The sequence below is a fragment of the Aethalodelphis obliquidens genome, unplaced genomic scaffold, assembly GCF_003676395.1.
Source record: "Aethalodelphis obliquidens isolate GAN/ISIS:26980383/991018 unplaced genomic scaffold, ASM367639v1 scaffold10, whole genome shotgun sequence".
Classification (NCBI taxonomy): domain Eukaryota; kingdom Metazoa; phylum Chordata; class Mammalia; order Artiodactyla; family Delphinidae; genus Aethalodelphis; species Aethalodelphis obliquidens.
This window is the reverse complement of record NW_020837954.1, coordinates 13473773-13500333: the sequence shown is the minus strand read 5'-3', so window position 1 is coordinate 13500333 and position 26561 is coordinate 13473773. Positions and strand designations below refer to the sequence as shown.

At 37.9% G+C, this 26561-nt stretch overlaps 1 protein-coding gene across 1 annotated transcript in view; it reads left to right on the top strand.

Annotated features, from left to right (window-relative positions):
* The first annotated feature begins 3959 nt into the window (after window positions 1–3959).
* The window catches only part of SLC25A21 (solute carrier family 25 member 21), a 508996-nt gene continuing 486394 nt past the window's right edge, over window positions 3960–26561 (top strand). Inside the window, exon 1 of the mRNA XM_027111095.1 lies at window positions 3960–4050. Within this exon, the coding sequence (XP_026966896.1) occupies window positions 3981–4050 (70 nt within the window). The 5' untranslated portion in view covers window positions 3960–3980. The remainder of the gene's footprint in view (window positions 4051–26561) is intronic.

The window sequence follows — 26561 nt, the reverse complement described above, 5'->3', positions numbered from 1 at the left end:
ATGCGGTGCGCGGGCGTCTCATTGTGGTGGCTTCTCTTGTTGTGAAGCATCGGCTCTAGGCACGTGGGCTTCAGTAGTTGTGGCACGTGGGCTCAGTAGTTGTGGCTCGCAGGCTCTAGAGCACAGGCTTAGTAGTTGTGGTACACGGACTTAGTTGCTCTGCGGCATGTGGGATCTTCCTGGACCAGGGCTCAAACCCATGTCCCCTGCATTGGCAGGCAGGTTCTTAACCACTGCACCACCAGGGAAGCCCTAGAGAGTGTGTTTTGACTTCTAAAGAAGAGAGTCTCTAGCCTACAATGGCTATGTATCTTTCCGGGAATGGTATTTTAAAATGTGACTCCCAGTTATAGTACATTGAGTACCATGGGATTATATAGCATTTTCCAGTTAGAAACTGATGAAGATAAACTTTAGACTTGAGGAAAACAAAATCTTTGAAAATGAGCAAATACTATAATTTTAAAGTACAGCTCTTTGTTCCTAAACCTTTTCCCAAACCGTGGTTGACACTGCTAGTTGTTTCCCAATATGTTTTTCCCTTTTTCCATAATGGTATATATATTTTTTATGGACACATTGTCACCCGGCAAAATACTACCTTTCCCACCTCCCTTGTACCTAGGTTTAGCCCTAGTGGCCAAGTTCTAACCAATGAGATTTATGTAATTTCCAGGGCTTTCTTTACCCTTCTTACCTTCCTTCCTCTCTGCTGGCCCGAGCTTTATTTGTGGCTTACAACTGTGTCATTACATGAGAGGGAAATAAAGTTCTATCTTGTTTAAGTCACTATTATTTTGGTCTTGAACAGTAGCTGATCCAGTGGCCCAATACAAAAACTTTATTCCAAAAAGACATTAAAGAAATTGTCAGATACTTAAGTTCAGTAAGTATTTTAAGGTTCCCAAAGGTTTAGTTTCTAGTCACTTTGCAAACTGATAAATCAATAATTTAATTATGTAGTTCTCAACCAAGATCAGCTAAATACAGTAAATCAATAATTAAAAAATATAAGCTTGATACTTTAGCAGTTTTGCTCTAATATCAGGACATTACAGCATTATGTAAAATAATAATAGAAAGAGTAATGTGATGGATTGTGTCTAAGGAATCTGAACTAGTAGCTCAAGTAAATTTTACTTCTCCCAGTGTTAAACCTCCCAGCATTCCAATACTGGCCATGGGCAAATTTGGCTGCAGATAAGAGCTATGCCCCATAATCAGAGCTCTTAGCACAGTGTGTACTTGTTGACTGTGGATTGACAATGGCTGACTCCCAAACTCCAGAATGTTCTTATACCTAGGCCCTATCTCCTCATCTAATCTGGAGATTGAGGACTAGACTATCTGTAATATCAGGCCTTGCTTTTTTTAACTCAAAGAAATCTGTTCTAGTGTAGAGAGGTTAAAAAGAGGTAGCAATTTTCTAACAGCGTATTTGGAAAGATGTCTGGGAGAGACTTCTGACTGAATCTGTAGGGATCCTGAGAGATTGAGGTCTTAGTGAGACCACAAACTTGCACCCACCTCCTCAGGTTAAGATATTCAGAGATTGGGGGCTTCCCTGGTGGCTCAGTGGTTGCGAGTCTGCCTGCCGATGCAGGGGACACAGGTTCGTGCCCCGGTCCAGGAGCATCCCACATGCCGCGGAGCGGCTGGGCCCGTGAGCCATGGCCACTGAGCCTGCGCGTCCGGAGACTGTGCTCTGCAACGGGAGAGGCCACAACAGTGAGAGGCCTGCGTACCAGAAAAAAAAAAAAATTCAGAGATTAAGATATTTATGGAAAAAAAAGATATTCATGGAAATAATGGATGATGTCAAAAGGCTGTCTTTAAATCTTGACCTGGAAGTATTATTGTATTTCCTGAAATAATCTAGGGAAGGCAAAAATTTACGGACATTGCAACATGGTATGATCTCTTCCATTAGATTATATGCTCCAAGGGGGGATTTTAACTGTTACATTGCCAGCTCTTAATGCTGACACTCAGTAAACTCTCAATGAATGAATGTAGAATTTGGTTCAGTGTGTGCCTTGGGGTTTAATAGTATTTAATAATCCAACAAATTTCTTTAACTTTAAAAAATTCTCTACTTACATATGAGTGAATGAAATTAATTTTGGTAGCATTTAATTATTTTAGGTTTCAGTGTGACCGAATGTAATTTGGCCTGTGGTTAATATTTAAATCTATAATCCCACGGCTATTAGAAGAGGGAATCCTGGCTATACCATTAACTTATGGTGTGATCTTTGGAAACTTAGTTTCTTCGGTGGAAAATTAGGGAAACATTTTCTATGAGCTCTGAAATTCTGATTTTAGTGCTTAGTATATAATAGGTTCTAGTATTTTTTGAATGAATAAGTGATTTTATATTGTACTCAAGACCTCATATTTAATTAGTAAAAGACTGAAACATAGCTCAAAAGCTTTTACTATATCTAAATAGCAAAAATTTCTTGAAACTATTTCTTGGTAAACATTTCAAACTTAGTAATTTTAATCAAATATGAGAAAATTTGTTTTTGCGTACCTGATCACATAAGTAGCAAGTCTCTCCAATTCCTCACTTTAAATAATTTTGCCAGTCAGATTATCATTACCAGCTTTTAATAGCTCAGCCTAAGAAATTAAAACAAAGTATAAAACCAATTATTGTATTTTGTACATTTAATTGGAAATCATATATATTAAGTTGAACCTTATTACATATTGCTGATATAATTGCCTTCAAAAATGGCAATTTTATATGGTTCACACTGAATATGTTTAGTATTAAATACTGTGTTTAAGAAATATGACAATAAGGGTTCCAAAGCGTCTCATTCTCCCTTTTACTCCTATCATTTCCTGCCTGTTAGGGGTGTGGCAGGTATTTTTCTAAAATTTGAGAACCTTGTGTCCCTCCTACAGAGTTTTTGCAACTTGTGGTTTAAAAATAGTATAAACTAGTATTTTTGTTTTGCTAACTATCCTAAAGGGCTAGTATGAATAAGTAAACGTTTTACAGAGAATATATTAGTAGTTACTTAATGTTCCTTGATTATTTGGGTCAGTGGTTCGCAAACTTTAACATTCATAACAACCACTGGAGAACTTATTAAAACACAGGTTTCTGAGCCCTATATCCAGAGATTATGATTCAGTAGGTCAGGGCTGGAACATGAATTTACTTTTCTTACAAACGCACACATTACGCTGATGCCCACGGACGTGGGGAATAGGTAGAAGAGACTTATTTGTAATAAGGCCTTCCTTTTTTTGGTCTTTCAGTAAATAAAACTCAAGTTGATGAGGTATGAGATATATTGCCTTAAGCCAAAACCATTTCTTAGAAAAGTACTATATACAGTAGCTCAATTGTAAGATACCTGTAAATTGGATTTATTTTGACTTAGTTGCTATAGCCCACAATTTCGGGACAGCTAACTCCAAGGAATTTATTCACCTGTCCCTTCTTTAGAACTGCACTGTGCTCTGGCTTTCCAGAGGGCAAGGGTCGCCTGGACCCTGCCGCTGGAGTTCTAGGCCAGGATCACTTTTTTACTTGCGTTATCAGAGGCAGAGCAGCCAGCTGGACAAACTCTGCAGAAGGCTCCTGATAGGGAAACCCGTGGGCGCCAATCTAGGAGACCAAACCGACCTGCGGCGGTCGACCAACCCAATTCCATCCGCGGGTCTTTTCTCCTTCAGGGTCCCTCCCGGAGCCCAGGGAGCAAAGCGGGGTCGAGAAGGAGCACCTGAAGCAGCGCAACAAGCAGGTCCCGACCCGCCGGAGATCACGCGTTGAGTCTGTGGCCCAAACCGCCCGCCGCCTCCGAGCAGTCGCCGGATTGCCGCCCCACAGGGAGCCACTCGGCCCAAGGATTAACCCAGCCCCGGCACTCTCGCTCAGGAGAGGCTCTGCAGGCCAGCATTCAGGCTGGCGAGCTCGCCCACGCATCTCAGCCCAAGCAGTGGTCGTCTGGCTTGCGAAGATGTCGGCCAAGCCCGCTGTCGGCTTCGTGAACGAGGCTTCTCAGCAGATCCTGGCCGGTGGTTCCGCTGGTAAGGCCGCCCCGCCGGGGGCTAGTCGTTTTTCCCTTCGCGTGTTCCGAAAACGTTTCTCAGACAAGTCTCCCCACCGAAGTTTTGCCTTTTTCCTCTGCCTTCCGCGCTCCCGGGGCAGAGCCTGCCGAGCCCGAGCCCGCGGAGCGCGCGAGCAAAGGAGGCCGGGAGCGGGCGGCGGGCGGCGGGCGGCGGGTGTCCCGTGTCCCGTGTCCCAGGTCAAGTCGCCGCGGCGCCCGCGCTGGCCGCTCTCGGGTTCCCCACCTTCTGTGTTCCTAGCCTGTAAGGCAAGGCAGGCAGCCCCAAGGCCTGCGACTTGGAGGAGGCCTTTTTGCCTGGCTGGCTATTTTATTTTAAATGATCCAGTTGGCGTCAGACTTAGTTGACTTAGTTGTGCTATCAGTTGTAGCCTCTTCTTTCCCCGGCTAACTCAGATCTTATGTAATTCCTACCTCCCTCGTTAAAGTATGTTACCTCAGGACTCCACAGGTTTTCTTATTGCATGCAATGCTAGCTTGCTTGCAGCTATTCGTGCCTTAATAAGCATATTAAAATTAAATGAATATATTAACACATGTAAACACCTTTGATATGATAGGTTCACATTAATTTATGGAGAGTTATGCTGTGGGGGAAAAATCCTTTAGGAAGAAATCTGTTATAACTAATCATGGAAATAATGACTAAGTGGCTAGAGAAAGTTACCCACGGGATTATGTTATGTGAACGTATTTTAAAGATATTTTAAAATATAAATTATGAGTTGATTGAAAATTTAATCTTACATACTGTGATGCATTTTTTATTATGAATATATAAACTAATTACTATAATTCACTCATCACCATAAAACATTTTTGTAAATGTAACTATTCTCTTAATAAATTATTATGGTAACACTAGTAAATCATATTAAGATGACTAGATGTCTAATGTTTAACTTTGACTAGTAAATTTTATTCTCAAACAAATTTGGACAAATTATGACTAGTTATCATCATGTCACAAACTCCTTGCATCTAGGAGTACCACAAGCAGCCAGATATATCACTTAACAATCTCTAAACTTTCCTAAAGATGACATCTCATTAATACGGCAATCAAGGCATTCATTTCTTATATGTAATTGTGCTATGTCTATTCGTTGTTATGATGTCAGTGACCCCACTTTCTACTTTTTTAGTTGTTTCCCAGTAGTGATGATGAATTTGCACCAATTTATACACCATTTTGGTCAAATTTCCACAATGTCCAAGACTCTGCCAGCTGTTCCTGACTTGGCTTGATTCAGAGTCCATGACCCTGATCAAATAAAACTCAGCTGGTCCAGTAGGGAAATGAAGCTAATTGATGAACATCCTAACCTATGACTAGTGATTCATCAGTATCTGTATATTGGCTTGGATGATCATTCTGGGTATTAGGCACAGCTAAACTCAAGGGATGTTAAAATTAGATCAAACTCTAATCCTACTTACACTGTTTTGTTGGATGATACATATTTGGCATAAATATAATGTGTTTTTCCATCATGTTCTTACAATTGTAACTAATATGAATGAAAATCAGTACATTTATAAGATAAATTAAACATAGCATAGTTGACTTACATATTTAGTACTATGAAGTTACAATTGATAAATGATGAGAGTAATTTATACTTTCATCATAGTGAAAAAGAGTCATTTTTTTCCCCACTTGGCCAATAACATTTTCATAAAACTTTATATTTATTGGGCTTTTATAAGACAGGCTAATCATGTTACATATACTACGTCAAGGGCCAAAAATAAATTAATATACGACAGGCAGAATTTTAATAAAAACAAAATACACTTGAATTGCTAACACTGAAGTTCTGATTACTGATATTGTCATCAAATGCAACACCAGTGTGTGTATGTATTATATGACCTTTTGATGGTAAAGGTTAGAAATACTTTCTATGACTGTACAGCAGAAGCTAACACAACATTGTAAAGCAACTATACTCTAATAAAAAGTAGTAAAAAATACATTCTAGCTTTCTTAAGGGTAAAAAAAAAAAAGAAGCTGGAGAGGTTTACTGGAGAAATACTAGGATATCTCATGGAATTCAAAGTCTGAAATGCATTCCTGAGAACTGACTATAATCAGGAGCCGGAGCACTGAGGGGATCTCAGGAAGTGAACTCTTGCCATTTCTTACTTCTTCCCTTGGCCAAATGGTTAAGCATTTCCAAGGCAGCAAGGTGGTGGCTAATAACTGGGTCCCAAGTAATACTTCTATAGCCATTAGGATGGCTTGTCATACTTCTATAGATTTGCCCAGTGAGGAGTAAACATGACCAAATGGATTCAGACAGTTAATTACTTACACAGACAGCAAAAGCAAGTCATTGTGGTGTCGGTTCCCTGTGCCCCTTGTTCTGTAGACAACACAGAACTGAAGAAGCCAGATGACAGATGGTAAGAGTGATGGGTCATTCTGTTGTTGAGGAGTTTTATAGACTTACGATGAAGTCTGCAGCTTTACCCTAAGTGGGAATGAGGTGGAAAGTCTTGTGCTGAACTGAAACTAGGGAGATGGATGAGAAATGGCCTTGTGTCAGTCTTCCACAGGATAACGGGAGAAACAGCCTCCCAACAGCTCCTCACTAGGCTGTTTATCTTCCCTTATGTTAGAAGAAATCACAGGGCATTCTGCTAAGACTCAGGTCAGACTGTGGTCAAGCCTTGCCTACATGGTCTCTGTGGAGATGAGCAAGGATGTCAGGGTGCCAAGCTTTGGAGACATTTCCCTGTTCCTTCCTGGTATCTTCATCAGTTTTCTTTCTCACAGATGACTGCTGTTTTCTGCTCTTCAGTTCATGTGTCAGAATGTTGTCCCTAATAGCTCCTGAGCTTACATGCTCTTGACTTCTGTAAAGAAAACAAGAGACTAACTTGCTTTTTTTTCAGTCCCAGTGTAAAATGCTGAGGAAGGACTCAAAATAACCCAGTATTGGTCAGGGGCCCACCTCTGCACCAATCAGTTGTAGCCAGTGCACACAGGGAGGGGTGAGGGTCTCCGGGGAGATTATTTTCCAAAGAAGATGGGCAGTTGGTGTCTTTTATAGTGATATACATGTGTCTTTTGTTAAAAGGTGGTTTGTAATATTTGCATTTAAGAGACCAAATGATGCACTGATAGTTGCTTGGACAATACACATCTAAAGACTGACCTTGAGTTTGTAGCTATAGCTATTATATATAGATATTGTTATCAGTGGCAGCTTTGTTTTATATGATGAAAGCTGTGCTCAAGAGAAGACAATATGTACTGGAGTTTTATAGAGCAGGCTCCTAGTCTGCATTCTTAGCTTCAAGTAATAGCATAAAATTCAGGTGAGTAAGTAGAAGCCAATGATGAGAGCATCAGGAAGATCAACAAGGCCTAATACTGCAGAGGGGGTAAGGATGAGATGGAGAAGAGGCCATTGGATTAGTACTCAAAGTTGGTCCATGGATGAGCAGCAGGGAGGGGCATGGTAGCGCCTGGAAGCTTGTTAAGAATATAGGATCTCAGGCTAAGCTTACTCCAGACCTTCCATATCAGAACCTGCATTTTAGGAAGGTCCCCAAGTCACTGGTTTGTACTTTCAAGTTTTAGAAGCACTGAATTAGAAGACCTTTGAGAAAAGAGATTCCATAGAGTGGGAGCCAGATTGCAGAAGGTTGCAAGTTAAATCTTTCTTGGCTTTCATTGCTGACCAGAGAGAGAAGAATGAATTCTGTACTCCTTAATTGCATGCCCTCAATTTAGCTTTCAGACTTATTTTCCTGTCCTCTGCCATACATTCCATTCGGTTGCTGCTCAATAGATCTGCTCACTACACTCGAATGTTGCCTGTGCCTTTCCACCTTTATTCCCAATTCCTAGACTGTCTTCCCCTAATTTTCTCTACCTTTTGAAACCATGCCCATTTTCAAGGCCTGACTTGAAAACCATTTTCTGCATAAATGCTCCCAGATCGCCTCTACAGACACACCAGCTTTAACATTCTCATTAACACTGAATGATACAAGTAATAAAAATAACTAACATTTATGGAGTAAGTACTAAGTTCCATACCCAGTTCTAAGCTTTACATGTATCAACATTTTAAATCCTCACCACACCTCCAGGATGAAGAAACTGATACCCAGAGGGTCTAATGAACTTGCCTGTGGTCGCACAAGCATGCAATCATTTCTATAGGAACAGGCTACAGGAGGGACTAGGAAATATTATTCCCATTGGCAGATATTTTAGAAGTTGGAGAGATCAAGTCTACTATCCTTTACCATCTCTCTATCTTTTATTAGTTTACATCCCTTAAAACAACTTTTATCTACAAATACAATCCTTACCGTCTTTTTGCATAATAGTATCTTGCTCTCTCCAAATAATTCCATGTGTGGGCACAAGGTTTGCATTTAGTGAAAAGGAAATTCTCAATCCATTTAGCACCTCTATGTACATTTGGGCAGATTGTGGACTGAAAAAGGGCTCTGGCCACTTGAGAAAGTGGGAGCTGAAATCTAGTCCATGCACTGATTCATAATCTATGTATCCTAGAGCAGAGATGAGTCCACCTTGGGGAGAAGGGAAACCTTTTTCTACCTCTTGAAAAGACACTAAATGGATTGGCAGCAAACCTGACAGCAACACTGACAGAATTCCCCCAAGCTTGCTAGAGCTCCCAAGGTCCCTGGGCCTTAGCATCCCCCAGGTCCCACATCATTCTGTTGTCTGCTCTCAGTGGGGCTCTGGCTCTGGCTCTCAGAGGTTTCCCTTTTATGCACATCTCTTCCTTTAGCCAGGAGCATGGCTCCACCTCAGACCCTCCCATTCTCCCTAATGACCAAGTTGGGCTCTTCCATGTGTTTCCAAAACTCATGGGGTTCTTATTTCCCATGTCGTGTAGGAGCCTCTTAGGCCTGCGCAAATGGGTATTCTCCCCAAGTTCTCATAGGGCTCTGGCACTCAACTTCAGAAATCTCCCTGGGTCTCTGATGAAGTCCCCTTGACCCCCTGAGAGACCCTGCTTTTGCCCAGGCCTGTCAGGCTCCCTCCCGAGGGCACACCTAGGCCCTGTCCACGCTAAATTTTCTCCACAGTGGCATCACTAGGACCCTCTTCCTCCTGCCTCCCAAAATCTTGCACTCATATTCCTTGACGTCTGCAAGTTCCACTCAGAATTCTTCTTAGGGAATTTCTTTTCCATCTGTCTTATACATGATCACCATGCTGGCAGGACACTGATTTATTTCCCAAAATTTCCAGGCCGTTGTTTCTTCCTCTCCAGCCCCATCCTAATCCCCCGTATCTTGTAGGCAAACACCCTACCACATCTTCAATCACTGTTTTTATTTTGTCCATCTGGCTGGAGATGTCTTAGTCAAATTGTTTAGTCAAAGTATCCTGAAAATAAGTTTTCCAGTTTTGCACTAAACGCAGTTCAATTACTTTGTATAGTTTATCTCATTAATCACCTTCAAGGGATCAAATGAGAAAGTGAAGTGACTTTCTGGAGGAGGAAAACCTGGAATTAATGGATAGGCTGCTGGGAGATTAACTATTGAGAGTACATGTAAAATGTACATTATATTGATGGGAGAGAGTCCAAGGCTTTCAACCTAAAAAGGTCACTAAAAAGGTATAGGATAATTTTTTTTTTTTTTTTTTTTTTTTTTGCGGTATGCGGGCCTCTCACTGTTGTGGCCTCTCCCGCTGCGGAGCACAGGTTCCGGACGCGCAGGCCCAGCGGTCATGGCTCACGGGCCCAGCCGCTCCGCTGCATGTGGGATCTTCCCAGACGGGGGCACGAACCCATGTCCCCTGCATCGGCAGGGGGACTCTCAACCACTGCGCCACCAGGGAGGCCCAAGGAAAATTCTTTTTCAGAATGCGTGCAAAGGGGACACGCACGTGATTTAGATAAATGGCACCTTTGGAAATTCAGGATTTGGCAAACTGCATTTGTTTGATAATAAATAGCAGGTTGTAGTGAAACAGGTGAGCCTTTATGACACATCAAAGGGAGGCTGGAACCCATCATCTGGGTAATTAGGGAGGAAAAATTCCCCTTATTTCAACCCCATAGGAGGAAGCAACTCTATTGATCAAATTAATTATGAAATACCTTTAAAGGATGTGTTTTAATTGAAATATAGTCTTGTCTCTCTCAAAGAAAATCTAGTTCTCAAAAATATGAATTTAAGAACAAATAAACTATGAATTAAATAAGTACATGTCAAAGGATTTATTTTACTGTCCTTCACTGAAACATGTTTTAAAAGTGTAAGTATAGTATGTGGGCACATGATTCAACTGATATAAGAACATAAAACAACTTTTACACATTTTAGGAACACCTTGTTAAACCAGCCCTTCCTCACTTCCCTACTCTCTGGCCCTGTGCCCCACCACTGTCTTGACTACAATATCTCAGACCATTGAGAATCTGGTGTTTTAGGTATAGTACAATAGGTGCTCAGAAATGTTTGTTGACTGTATTAATGAATAAATATCAGAAGCCCAACCCACAGAATATCATTCTTAGGGTCCTACTCTGAAGAAAGAAAAGTACTCTGGGGTTCTAGTCATCAGACAACTGATACTTGCAACAATATTTTCCTTCAACAGTGTTTTATTTTATTGTAATCATTTAAGAAATGACATGAAGACATTCAAGTCTGTAATCTCTGCCACCTTCTGAGTGAGAGGCCCATGATCACTTTTAAGATTTATGTATCATCTTTTGTTCCAGGACCCCAAACTGAAAAGAGATGCACCAATCATTTTCAAACATCTTTATGATTTATATATGTGGTATCTTAAAATGACAATGAATGAAACCAGGTTAAGGGACTTCTACAGGATTCTTTATAATTGTTCCAGACTTTAACTATTTTTCTTACCAATTTTCTTTTCCTTTTGCTTTTAAATTATTATGTTTGTGTCAATTATTTCCATACTTTGATGTGATCATGGTTTATACACCTTGTAAATATTATTTTTTTAAAAAAATTTTATTGGAGTATAGTTCCTTTACAATGTTGTATTAATTTCTACTGTACAGCAAAGTGAATCAGCTATACGTATACATATATCCCCTCTTTTTTGGATTTCCTTCCCAGTTAGTCACCACAGAGCATTGAGTAGAGTTCCCTGTGCTATACAGTAAGTTCTCATTAGTGATCTATTTTATATATAGTATCAATAGTGTATATATATCAATCCCAGTCTCCCAATTCATCCCACCCCCACCTTTCCCCTTTGGTATCCATATGTTTGTTCTCTACGTCTGTGTCTCTATTTCTGCTTTGCCTATAAGATCATCTATACTATTTTTCTAGATTCCACGTATATGCATTAATATACGATAATTTGTTTTTCTCTTTCTGACTTACTTCACTCTGTATTACAGTCTCTAGGTCCATCCACGTCTCTACAAATGACCCAGTTTTGTTCCTTTTTATGGCTGAGTAATATTCCATTGCATATATGTATCACATCTTCTTTATCCATTCCTCTGTTGATGGACATTTAGATTGCTTCCATGTCCTGGCTGTTTTAAATAGTGCTACAATGAACATTGCAGTGCGTGTGTCTTTTTGAATGATGGATTTCTCTGGGTATATGCCCAGGAGTGGGATTGCTGGGTCATATGGTAGTTCTGTCACCTTGTAAATATTCTAGTAGGTCTGTATCTTTTGAATGTTATTGACAGTCCCTGTTTATTAGTTTGTTAGGGCTGTCTGAACAATGTACCACAAACTGGGTGGCGTAAAACAACAGGAATTCATTGTCTCACAGTTTTGGAAGTTAGAAGTCTGAAATCAAAGTGTGGGCTGGGCTGGTTCCTTCCAAATCTGTTGTATGCTTTTCACCTAGCTCTGGCAGTTGCCCACAATCCTTGTGTTCTTTGGCTGTTATCACATGGCTTTCTCTCCCTATTTGCCTCTGTGTCTGTATCCAAATTTCCCTCTTCTTATAAGAACGCTGCTCATTGGATTAGGGCCCACTCCAGTCTGGTGTGACCTCATCTTAAATTGATTATGTTTGCAAAGACCCTATTTCCAAATAAGGTCACATTCTCAGGTACCAGGGGTTAGGACTTGTACATATATTTTGTGGGGGATACAATTCAACCCACAACAGGCACTTCATTTTATTTTTCTCTTCATATTGTGTTTCTCAAATTCACAGTCCCTATCTCAAGCTATGGTCCTGTGTTTCTCTTCCTTTCATTGTCAACCTTTGTGAAAAGTTCCTCACTCAGTTTTCAACCTACTCTAATTGGCATATCTGCCTTTACCTTTTTGCTGAAACTGTTAACTACTGGTTTTCATTCCTAATTTTACCTAATCTTGGTGGAATTTCACATCTGTAACCAATTTTTCTATTTAAAGTTGTCTCTGCTGTTGATTTTCACCCCCTTCTCCATGTATGATCACTCTTTTACTATCTTCTTTGCTGGTTCTTCTTCTTTCCCTTTCCTTAAAAATTGATGTTCTGCAGGGTTCCAAGTTCTCTACCCATCCCCACTCTGCTATCTCTGTGCTCTCTGGCTTCAGTATTATCCACGTGCAGGTAACTCCCTGATCTATATTTCCAACTTTTCTGTGCCCTGAAGACTTGAATTTCTAAATTATACAGTAAAAATTATGTGGAAATCAAGAGTCATGTGGACTCTAATGATTTTAAAAAATATTTTGGAGGTAAATTTTGAAACTGATGTTAGATCCTCAGATACCAGTTTTTCTTTGTTACATAGCTGTGCTCATCCCTATTTTGAGTTCAGTTTTTCTCATTCATTCTTTTTGTTATCTTAAGAAGTTGCAAATGAACTTCTCTGGGTGTTTGTTTGGGTTGGGTGGATCCTACCTAATTATTTAGTCAATAATTACAATAAGACAACAGGAAATGATAAGATAAATTCTTAAGTGCTAACACTTATTGAATGACTACTATGTGTAAAGCACCTTACTTTGCTTATATCATCAATATTAATTTGTAATTTCTTGAGGATGAAGAAAGGGAAGCTTAGAGAAATTAAGTAACTTGCTTGAGGCCAGTGACAGAGCATGGGCTCAAACTCTGTTCTCTTTGCTTTCAAAGCTTTACTCTTAGCCACTACCCCACCTTGCCTTGTATGCAGAATGATGTATCAGGTTAGCAGCCCCCATACAGAGTACTGCCCTTGTAAGACCTCTTTTTTTTCTGGTTGAGTTAAATATTGTAGCTGCTCTGGGAACTTGAGTACTGATGAACAAACAGGGTCTACCCTTGATGCAACTGGCCATTTCTTGTTTTTGCCAGATCTTTAAGTGCCAGCCACAGCAGTGGTATGAAATTCTCCATATTACCCAGCAGGGGGCTCTGTCAGCATCTACAGGGCTACATCTTTTCTGCCAGCCCCTACAGGCAATTAATTATGAACAAGCTGAGCCTCAGTCCTCAGGTGATTGTTCGTCGAACCCTTATACAATTAGGTAAGGCACTGGAATGACTCAGCCGACTGGACAAGCTAATCTGTGACAAAGGAGGACATTTAAGTTGCATAAAAAATTGATTTGTCTTGAGCCTTTTAATTTGTATGAGTCTGGTAGCTTTAGGTTAGACGCAAGGGTGAATTTAGTTGAATGTCTGTAAAAACTAGAATGGACTATTGTAGGGAGAAGATATAACTTTGGAGAAAGAATAATGAAATATATGTTTCAATAGGATTGAATGACACCTAAAATAGAATTGTGACCAAAAAGTTTTACATTGTGTGTGTATGTGAGAGAGAGAGAAGACATGCCAATGTCCTAATATTTCTTGAAAAGTGACCTATATTTATGAATCATCAAGTCTACCCAAATCAGAATAATGCAATTATGTGAAACTTTGGTTTTAGTTCTTGTTCCTGTGGCTGTTGTTGTTATTATTACAATCATTATTTTGGAGAATGGTTGTAGAGATAGAGTAAAATGCTTTGGAGAGATTTCAGAATGAACAGGGTTATTCTGGAACTTTCTTCTAGGGTAGTACATTTGGTTAGCTACTGTATCACAGTGGGCAGTAACATCTAAGAACTTCATTCTGTACTTGGGCAGACCTATAGATGGTGCTGTCTTCCTATAATTTTGGTGATTTGCTCAAAAAAAAAAAAAAAGGAAAAGCTTTCTGATGACAGAGTTAGATGTAGAAGTGTCTAGACTTTTAATTAGATTCCACCATTGTAAAACATTCCGAACAGGTGCCTTACATAGATTATAGAGGATTACACACTTGAAAAATGTAGAGGACTGTACTTTCAGAGTTAATTTTTCCATTTAATTATAGTTCTTAGCTATACATGGAAAAGTAGGTTGCTATATATGAGGGGTGGAAGAAAGTAGTGCTTCCATCTATTGCCATAATGTGGTGCTTTTGAATTTAGGATCCTCGATCAAATAACAGTTGTTGATAAGCTTAACATAAATGTCTTATTAGTTGCTTGTAGGTCTTGGAGATTACCTTGTGAAAACAGAACTCCTAGATTCCATAATTTTGTTTCTTTAAATTCTCAGGGTTAGAGTGTGTGTTACACTAAAAGTAAATGATAAGCTTCTGTGAACAGGATCTAGAGTGCCAAATGCATAGTTCTTTTTATTTATCTATCTGAGGCTGCCACTCAAAACGCCGTTTCTTGTTTTAATCTAGTGGCATTTAACATGAGAAAGTGAGAGAGATGTATGAAGAATATAGGGTTTTTTTTTAATTTAAAACTTTTATTTATTTATTTTTGGCTGCACTGGTTCTTCATTGCTGTGTGTGGACTTTCTCTAGCTGTGGTGAGCGGGGGCTACTCTTTGTTGCGGTGCACGGGCTTCTCATTGCGGTGGCTTCTCTTGTTGCGAAGCACAGGCTCTAGGCACGCAGGCTCAGTACTTGTGGCTCGCAGACTCTAGAGCACAGGCTCAGTAGTTATGACACGTGGGTTTAGCTGCTCCGCGGCATGTGGGATCTTTCCAGACCAGGGCTTTAACCTGTGTCCCCTGCATTGGCAGGCGGATTCTTAACTACTGCGCCACCAGGGAAGCCCCTATATTTTTCTTAAACATAACTTCCAAACAGGAAATTATCTTTCTTTAGATTAATTTTGTACAGTGTGTTGTGGAGTTAATGGGAAATACCAGTAAGTCCTTTTTGCTGTAAATGAACCTTTAACCACAAGATGGCAGTATAACTTTCCCATGTCTTTTAAGCTATTTCTAAAATGATTACTAAATTAAACAAATTATTTTTTAATGAGAAATGTATACAGTTATGAAATTATAGGAAAAAAATAAAGAAGATGAATATTAGAAGTACCAAAGATTCTAGCGATTTTTTTTTGATTGAGCAGTTTTCATTGCACTAAACATGTTTATACTGGATCTATCTCTTGTTTTTTATTTTTTAATTTAATTTAATTTTATTTTATTTTTGCGGTACGCGGGCCTCTCACTGTTGTGGCCTCTCCCGTTGCGGAGCACAGGCTCCGGACGCGCAGGCTCAGCGGCCATGGCTCAATCACCTGAGGATCTGCTCCGTGGCATGTGGGATCTTCCTGGACCGGGGCACGAACCTTCGTCCCCTGCATCAGCAGGCGGACTCTCAACCACTGCGCCACCAGGGAAGACCCTATCTCTTGTTTTTTAAATCTTGCGAAGAGTGAGTCCCTTTTAGGTGGAGAACAAGTCTTATTTATTTTGTATCTCTAGGCCCGGCACAGTGCTTAGAATGTAGTAGCCACTCAGTAAGTCTATTTTTATTTAAATTGCATTTGCCGCAAAGCAATATAGTTCTGCTGAGACCTATTTTGCTTTTGTGCCCCTGCCTAACCAGCCCTCAGTGTGGCAGAGGTAAAGAAAAGAACTTTTAGTTTAGAAGCCAAGTACTTTGAATTTTTTCGTAGCACCTTGTTTTGCCAGTGGTGAGGGAATGTTCCTTGTAGGAGTGATAGTTTCTCAGAACAGCACTGAAAATAAGACTTTTATTTTTTGATCAAAGGTGTCTAAATGAAAATGGTCCTATGCTAAACAGTATGATTTGCTTTCTATAATGGGATATTTGACATCTAATCAATGTAAGATGCACAGTTGCTGCTTATGTGCAGCTATACACAGAAATATTTTATATTGTAAACTCAAAAGGGAAGTCTGTTACTTTCCATTATTTACATAAGTTATAAATGGATGACAAGTTTTTTTTGTGAGCAAGTTAAAATTTAAAAAAAGGACAGTTACCATGTATAGAAGAACATATAAGACAGATATATAAGAAAAAAGAGGAATGCAGTTATCGTGTTTGAGAAAATATAGCGTTTCATGTAATACCTTAAATGTGTAGCTCCTGTTCCAAAAATTTGTAGTTTTAGGTTAAGTTTTTGCAATCAGGGTGCATTTCCTTCTAGAACAATGTTATGAAATTTGTAGGTGAGCTGCAAAAATCGTTTTCTTAACCTGTATTAAATGTGAAATATCACTAATAGGAGCCCTGAACTTCCAGGACATTTAGGACTCTTAAGACCAAGTATAGGATCCTGTGCCCTTCTGAGGTTAGCTTCCCTGGAGGGTTCAAGGGCTGTAAGCAATGGGGAGTGAGGGTGAGACATTTATATGTGGAGATAGCCTGGTGGCATCTCCTTAGCAATGAGACGGAAATGTGCCAGCAGCCAAGAGGGAAAGGGTGCCAGCAGGATAAGGAGGGCCCTTTGAATGCGGCTTCGCATTCACAGATGACCTTGTAAATTTAAACTTCTGGCACTTCTTTCAAATAAAGCTAGACATAAAGTCATAGCTTTTGTCATTGCAACTGTGTGTTTTAAAAGCATTACTATGTGAAATTTAGGCATTTAAAATAAGCTACATGTTAATAACTCTGTTAGTTGGCATTTCTTTACTTTTTAATAGAGGAAATTGAGAGTCTCAAAAAAAACAGAAGATCTCAGGTCTCTTTGAACCTCTGAGAAACTCTGGTCTTAAGGGACAAGGGCAAATGCGTTCTAGAGGTTCTCACTCCAGTTGTTTCTGGACATATTTGTGCAATGAATAAATGGATGGATGGATGGATTTTGAATAGTCAGACAGCAGAGGAGGACCAAAGGGGAAGTACAAACCAAAGAACTGTAATATAGGAAGCATCAAGGTTGGAGAAAATGAGGGTTGTGGTGGTCATTAGTATGTATAGGTTGTTAGGAAATTAATTATTTCTGCATTGGAAAATGTCTGCATTTTTGTTATGATTTGTACAGTCTATATGAACTTATGTATTCTTGCATTTGAATGAACATGAGGGAAGTCATACTTTTAATATATACTTTATTAACATTGTATAGCTGGAAAAATAGCCATATATTAAATTAAAAGAAAAATCCTAGTTTTTATATTTTATTGATCTGTAACATTGACGTGTTTATTTAAATGTAAGAATTCATAATACTAATCGTTAAATAAGCTTGATGTAGAACAATGACAGATACTAAAACATGTTCTTATTTCTCTCAGTAGACAAAAAGCTCCCTGAGGATAAGAATCTTGGACTGTTTGGTATCGTGCTATATCCCTAGGGCCTAAAACAAAATTTGGTACAGGATAGGTACTCAATAAACATTTGTTGAATGAATAGATGACTGAATGAATGAATGTCACATTTATTTTGATTTTCAATTTTGAATGTTAATTAATTTGAAATATTCTAAACCTTTCATGGAGACACTAGAGCATATATTGCCTCCTAAATGATGTGAAGGAGTTGGTCCAGTTCCCGCCAGGCCCAGTACATGTCATTGATGCTGAGGAGAATCATTGCTGCTCTCCTGCCACCAAAGTGAGACGTTACCCCAGGAACCACGTACTGCTTAAGTTGCACTATTCCATTTTATTCCTAACAGCTGCAAAGGAAGAAAAAGAAAATCTAAAGAAGCTTATTTTTCCTGCCCTGATTGTTCTAAGTAGGAGTCAATCTTGGAGGGATTTTAATCCTAAATACTGTAAGTCCGATTGATTCTGCGAATGGATGTGTGTCTGGATCTTGACTGTGCGTGGGTGTAGACCTGTTTCTTCCCAATACCTGGTTTCTCAGGAATGATTATAACAAGGGTAGACTGATTGTTGAGTTGTTTACTATTTGCATGTTGGTTTATTTTCTCAAACTCAAAGCCCTGTGTGTTAGTTGTGTTTTCTTCCAGTCAGTCTTTCTGCTTGTCCCATGTTCCCTCAAGAACTGCCAAGTCACCCCCACCATCATTGCAGACACAGAGAGACGCATGTAGTTACATGACAGGGGACTTCTTTAGTGGGGTCAGAGCAACCTAATCTTTATTTTCTCTTCTGGTCTATTAAGTTTCTACTCTGGTATCCCAGAGTTATTTAACACATTCATGTGTGTGTGTGTGTGTGTATGTGTGTGTGTGTGTGTGTGTGTCTGTATATGAAATATATTTATATATATGAAAACATCGATCTACCTCACTTTTGTTATTGGATCTTTGTTTTGGAATTACATTGTTTTCCAAAGATAGTTACACAGATGGCAAACTTTTGAGTACACCTTGGGAGCTAAGCAATGAAACGGGTACAACTGAGATCAACAAAGAAGAAAATAGGACATCCTGTCAAGAGGCATCCATGTTTTAATAGTGAACTTTACCTTACAAAGAGAGTAGAGGTAGTACCAGGAGGTGGTGTCCTGTGGGGATTCTGATGCTTTACCACCTGGCATTAGATCCCAACTCGGATACTCGCTAGATGTGTTACCATGGGCAGGCAGTTTAACATGTCTGTGCTTCCTCCATAAAATATGGAGACATTGCAATCTGCTTCATAGGGCTGTTGGAAAGGTCAGATGGGTTGATATGTATAAAGTGCTTGTAAATGTGCCTAGTAAGTGTAGTTGTTATTGATGGAGAGGGAACACATAGAAGTATTTAGGCATATTCCAAGCATTTTAGAAAATCTTCATAGATGAGTGACACATTATATGAATATAAGGTAACTGTAATTCTGTTCTACAATTTATAATGTAAACTCTATTTTTCTGTTTACCTTTTTGAAACCTAATCTTATTTTTGCTTAACTTGACTGATTTGGGGTGGTAGAGTCTTGTTTTGTTCTCAAACCTGGATATCATTAATATAATCCTATTTTTCATCAGATGAAGTGGTCTTTTTATTCCCCAAATGGAGTCATTAGGTTGCTTCTGGAAATCTTCTTTCCAGTATTCCACAGTGAGCCTAGAGGAGTGATTCTCAATTCACAGCCCAGTGGTCACCCTGTCAAATAACTTGGAGTATGCCCTTATCCCAAGGCTTACTTTTTTAGAGGAGAAGGGCATTTAAATTTTTGTAGTTATTCTATTATATTTATCATTCGTAATAACTTTTAGTATCTTAAAATTGTATAGTAACATTTGGAGTAAATTTTATCAAGCATCATTAATCAAGACAAGTAATAAAGACCTTGTCTTTAATGTAGTTATTTCTATATCCCACCCAGAGATAAAGAGACCACCTGATCAACAGCTACTGATTTATAGGTTAACTAGGTTCTGTTAGTCTTTTCCCCAGGCAAAATTATTACCCAAGTTTGTAATTGTTTGTCCTCTTCTCATTAGTTTCTGTATCTTTTTCCAGTCACTCAACTCCAAGGTTCAGTGCTCTCATTCAGGGCCTGTCCAGGGCTTCCCACCAAAGGCCCCCCATGTTTTTTGACTCTCATCAATAGTGGCTTAATCTGACTTTTTAAAACCCTGATTTTATTCTAGGAAAATTTTATTCTAGTAGCTAAATTGATAAATTTAATTAATTGTACTTTGTTCCATGGGATAGTCTCCAAACTGCGCCTTTCACCCCAAAAACATTTAACTTACGGTAGGCCAAGCAGGAAAAAGGTTTTGAACCACCTATAAAATAAACCCACCCCATCTGCATTGTCACCCCAAATGTTGGAGAAAGCATAGAAGGTGCCTTTCATGGAACCCCAAGTATCTGATCCTTGATACTAATGGTTATGAAATTATCAGTCAAATGCCTTCTCTTTTCAACTGGGTTTCTTCCAAAAAACAACACACACACACACACACACACACACACACACACACGCAAATGAACATGCACATCAAAATACTTTTTAGCTGGGCTTTAAGCAGTTGTTCTATTATTTACATACTGACATTATCATTATTTACTGTGTATACAGTCTGCTTTTCAAAAATATTTTTTGAATTAGTTCTCCCCAATGTTCATGAATTCATTCAGAAAATATTTCTTATATATACCAGGCCCTGTGATAACAGGTACATGTGGCTGATCTGATTTTAACTATGAGGAATGTGCAGCATAGAAAGGGTGGTAACAGTTAACTGAGTCCATTTGCCAAAAGGCCGGTGCTTAGTTCACCAAGCTTCACTAAAATTTGATATTTTGCTTTTGCAAGCTGGTTAGAAGAATTGCATAAAAATACTGCCAAATTTTGTCCCTTTTTATCCAAACTTTTTCAACTTGAAAAAGGAATTTCAGTGTGTAAAACTTTCCATTATAAGGCCACCTGTAAACTTAAAATAGTCAAACTGTTTTTTCAGCTGCCTTCAGCTCTGTTTCTCAACTGACTGATACTGACAGATAAAGATGGCTTTCCCCTGAGAAGGATTGTTTTGTTTGTGGTTATTCTGTCACTACCAGGAGGGACAGCTCCCCTGATCTGTAGGGAATGCAGAGATGCAGTTTACAGACGGAATCATATGCTGACTAGCAACTGAAAAATAATGGTCAAATAATGATTTCATTGTTCCTTCCTGTGTCCATGACAACTGAGAGATATGCAGCTAGATCAGGACACTGCCTGGGAGTGTTTTTGTTTGTTTGTTTTTGCCTCAAATACTACAATTTTGAGAAAGTTTGCAATTTATTCTGACAATCAGGCTAAGGAGAAAAATGGATATTTTCAATATCTTGTTAAGTTTAATGTTTTTATATCCCTGCAGGTAATTCTTCAGTTATTTCTATTCACTAGCACTCTCACTTGCCCCTTTAAAAGATCTGGTTTATGGTGTGGTTTCTACCATGAGGATAGTTCCCTCTCTGGACTTGGAGGTGGAGAGAGCTGTCTTTGAGTCCTCTCTCAGCCAATTAGCAGTGGTAGAACCTTGGGAGAACTTCTTAATCTTTTTAATCTTCATGTCCTTATTCATAAAGTAGGAATTATTAACAGAATCTTGCCCCATAAGGTTTTTGTGAGTTAAATGAGATAATGCACATAAAGGCTTCGCCTGCTACTTGGCACAAGGAAGCACCCCATAATTTGGTGTTGGTTGCTGTTATTAGTAATCTCCCCTACAAGACTATAAACTTCCAAAGCAGTGATTCTCAGCCTTGAGTGCACATTAGAGTCACCTGCGTAACTTTAAAATCTCTGATGCCAGGGCCACACCCAAGATCGACTAAATTAGCATCTTTGGGGGTTGGGTCCAGGACTTAGCAGTTTAAAACTTGCTTCAGCTGATTCTAATGTGCAGCCAAAATTGAGAAATACTGTCCCTGAAGGTGGGGACTGTGTCATATTAAAGCACTCAGACGAATATATATGAAAATCTTGCTTATGTGGATATTTTGAAAAATAAAAATCAGTATGATCTAGAAAATAAAAGGGACACATAGTACTTTGCATATTTTGAGTAACTGAATAGGGAAAAGCCAAATCAAATGATTTTTCAAGGAGCCACTTACTATCAACATCATAGTAGAGCAAATCTACAAAGAAAGAAATGGAAACTTATATGTTGGAACCCAAAGTTTGAATGTGAGAAGGTTATACAAATGGAAACTATAGTAAAGCAAAATTATTTTTATGTTTCAGTGTTTTTTAAAAAATGGAATTAACTGACAGCAATGATCATAAAGATAAATCTGTGCTATTTTAACACAAAGATCAGTATAAATTCCCACTTAGGTCATATCTGTGTTTGTTTAAATTTTGCGGAAAACCACTGGCAATAGAAGAATCATACTTTTATCATTGCTTATGCTGAATCAACATCTTTAGGCATCTATTATAGTATCAAACCTTTTGGAATGGGAAGGCTAATATCCAGGATAAACTCATTTGTATTAACTATATAAGAAGCCTGAGTTTTTTCCCGGTAATTCAAAAGACATTAATAAGTTTTCAACATCTTATAAAGTTAAACAAAATGATACAGGACAAATTTTCCAAGGGATTTCTTAGCCCCCAGTTTTTAAACTGTACTTCCAAAGTGAATTTCTCTTTATTTTGACATATCACGTTATTTTGGTAAACAAATTATCTTAATTTTAACCTCCTTCAAAAGAATGTCTTTTAATAGATACTTTGTCTCACATTCAGTATCTGTTTCTCTGTGTATACAGTTTTAACCTACATATATTGTTGAGAATCATCATAATAATTACACTTGTTTACTACTGTTAGTTTCTGGGATACTTTTTAATGTATGTTCTCATTCAGTTTTCTCAATACTTCAGTGAGGGTGCAGGTTAAGAATTATCCTCATTTTATATTTTATATCCTCATTTATATAGGGTGCAGGTTAAGAATTATCCTCATTTTAAACTAAGGCAGTTTATTAGTAGGCTGTTTCAATTGAACCAGGGTACAAATTCTTGGTTTTTTAGATGTTCCTTTCATTAACTAATTCATGCATTGACCAAGCATTATCAAGCTGTAGGTATGTGTTTTGTGCAGCTCTAGGCAGTGGGCATCCAAGATGAGTAAGACACACTTCTTGCTTTTAAGGAGTTCCATACACAGTGTCACAAATGCATTTTAAATTTCTTAGCCTGTAGCTATCAAGGCAGAGTACATGACCTGAAATTACCATGGCCAAAGCTATCAGTTCTTCTGAGATGTAGGCAGGAAGAAGAAAAGAATTGTGGGAGTTCTAAAATCCATAACTACCACCTTCTACAGTTAGATTTTGTCACAGCTTATTAGATGCAAGATCAGCCTGGACATTAATATCCCTTATAACCCTTGTGCCTGAATTTTCTGGTGATTTCTGCTGCATTAGGGAATGCTACAGTGTTTTTCTAAGGATGTATTATTCAGTGATGCTTTAATTTGCCTTCTCCAGCTTTTCGACTCCTAATGTTCATTTTAGTTTTGGCAGAAACTGTTTAGAAAATGAAGCATTTTGGTTTATTTTTAATGCTAATTCATCTCAAGTATTTAGCTGGTTTTTGAAGTAATCCTGTTGCTGAATTAAAATACTCTTACTAGAAACAAATTCTGCAGTAAGGTATAGAGTTTGTTTTAATTAAACTTTCTTTAAAATACAACAATTTTTTGCTAATTATAAAGTCTTGAAGGGAAATTATTGCCTTAACTGTCTTTTGTAATTAGCCATGTTCATTTTATTTTAAGGCATAAAGCATGAGTCAATTAAATGGATAGAGCTATTTTAGTCCTTGTGGAGGATTCATAGTTGCCCTAAAGGAAGAAAAGCTCAGAAGAATATTGTTAGTTTTTCAGTTACTGAGTGGAAACATTTTGTCTTGAAAGTTTTCCTTGAATATTTTGCAATTAAAAATACATGAAGAGATAAAGGAATAGTGTATAATGTTGAAAAGTTAAAATATAAGTATTGTTAAACAGCAAATAAATGAAATACACCTCTTACTCTTGTAAGAAACTATTTTAACTTAATGTCAATAAAGTTTAAATTAGTTCAGACTTTTCTTATTAGAATAAATGTTTCCTTTTAAAATGCATGATAATCATAATCAAGACAAAATTTGTCCTGTTATTTATTTTCAAAATGATTGTACATGTTTAGCAGACTTTTGATTTAAATCCCCAGTGATATATTGGAGACAGATGTTTAGATGACCTCATGTTTAAAGTAATGTTATATTTGGACACAAGATTAAATTTTCCTTAAAATCTTTCCTTATAAGTTAAACTGTGTGGTAGTATACAAAAACTAATCAATGATTTGCAATGGATTAATGCAGTTCCTGTATTTTAAATAAAATTTTCTATCTTTTATGGAATTCCACATAGTACAAAAGAGCTGATTATGAAACAGCTGTTTACAAATGAAAATACTGTTTTTGGCTGGTCAGCTAAATGGGAAACAGATTTGAAAAGTTCCATGAATTTGAATGCAAATTTACCATATCATTTATACTGAACCAAGGAACATTGGTAAAAGACTGCAACAATAGTTTACCAAAAAGAATTCAGTTGAAGACTGTTTTGTAGAATATTATATAAACATTTAAAATAGTTTTTCCTTTTTCAAAATCAAAATTATATTGAATACTTATGAAAATCAATATACCTATAATATGTAGCTAGTATTTTGGGAAGGTTTTGAAGGAACTCATAAACAATATTTAACATTTCGATGAAGAGAAATTAGCAGAGGGAGCTATTAGAAATGTATAGGCTATTGAGTAGAGTGAAATAGATAAAAGATAAGAGATATTGTTGAAAGGCAATAAATTAATGTGTGTGACAAATATGTTTAAGGTGGAGCTGTTTAGGTAAAAGCATATTGTCATTTTCATCAGCAGCTAGCATGTTATCCTGGAAATCACATTGCTGTGGAAATTATAATTTAAAAAACATGGTCTGCAGTGAAAACCTTTACATTTCCCCTCAAATTTTAAACAGTCATTAAGAATTATTTATTTTGGAAATTATTTTACATACAGTTAAATAAGATTTAAAGGTCTTATATGAATTTTGAATATGACTCCTTTGAATGCCAAAGTACATAATTTACTTGAGGTAGTTCATGAGTTAAAACTCCTAGGAGAACTATTGTTTGTTTCTTTTTCTTTATCTCTTCTATTGTTTTTATACTTGTCTCAGTTTTCTGTCATTGAGATCATGTTTCTTCAGTAGCTTTTTAAAAATCACATGGGGAATAAATGCCTTTTTGTGGGGGTGGCGGATATTACATCTGGTTCTGTTGTCACTATAACAGAGTGGCTGTTAATTCCCTAAATGGTTGATAATCACTCGAGAGAGAGCAAGTGGAATATGTGCAAACTATTTTATACACTTATTTATTTATTTATTTACTTATTTATTTATGGCTGCATTGGGTCTTTGTTGCTGTGCACGGGCTTTCTCTAGTTGCAGTGAGTGGGGGCTACTCTTCGTTGCGGTGCGCGGGCTTCTCATTGCGGTGGCTTCTCTTGCTGCGGAGCACGGGCTCCAGGCATGAGGGCTTCAGTAGTTGTGGTGCACGGGCTTAGTTGCTCCATGGCATGTGGGATCTTCTCTGACCAGGGCTCGAACCCATGTCCCCTGCATTGGCAGGCAGATTCTTAACCACTGGACCACCAGGGAAGTCCCTGTGCAAACTATTTTAAGAAACAAGTTTTTGGGCGAAATGAAGGCAAGAAGAATCTAGGAATGCAAACAACATAAGTAAAAGCACTTAAAAATAAAAGACTATTATATTGACATTGATGAATAATGTCAATGGAAAAATAATGGAGGATTCATCTTTATCGTACTTGAATTGTTTTCTACATATTCTGTTGAGTGTCAGTAGTTAATGAATACCTGTACAACGAATTCATTTGCATACAGACATGCTAAATGGTAGTAGACTATAAGTTTTAAAGAAGGATCAATGCCTGTGGACCCTTTAATGATGTATCCTTTGCTTTTGAGAAGAGCAGATATAATTGCCACTTCCTAGATAAGGCAGACTACATGGTAGTGTTGGCTTATATCACATCATCCCATTCTTTTTGGCTTTATTTGTGATTCTGTAATGTAGTGATGTATAAGAATCAGGCAGCTGGCGTCTCAAATGAAGATGCATTTGAGAGCCATTAAAAGAGGTTTTCTTATTTACTTATATTTCAGCCTAATGTCTTCACACACTTGACATAAATAGTAAGAACGTTTTAAAGAAAATCAGCTGATATCTATGCCTGTAACAAGAAACTAAAATTGGGATTTTTTTTGTCCATGGGCAAAATTTAATTTTGGAAAGAAATGTAAATGGTACAGATAAATGAATAGTAATACTTAAACATAAATGTAACATTTTAATACTGGTATTTAAAAATTCATGCCATATTGATTTTTGCCAAATGCATAATGTCATGTATCCACCATTACAGAATTATACAGATAGTTTCACTGCCCTAAAAATCCCTTGTGTTCACCACAGCACCTGACAACCATGACCTTTTTACTGTCTCTATAGTTTTTCCTTTTCCAGAATGTCATGTAGTTGGAATCATACAGTATGTAGACTTTTCAGACTGGCTTCTTTCACTAAGCATGGAATCATACAGTATGTAAACTTTTCAGACTGGCTTCTTTCACTAAGCATGTCTTTTCATGGCTGGATACCATTCCATTGTATGGGATGTACTCAGTACCACAATTTGTCAGTTTACCTATTGAAGGACATCTCGGTTGCTTTCAAGTTTTAACAATTATGAATAAAGCTGCTTTAAATATTTTTATTTTTATTTTTTATTAAAATAT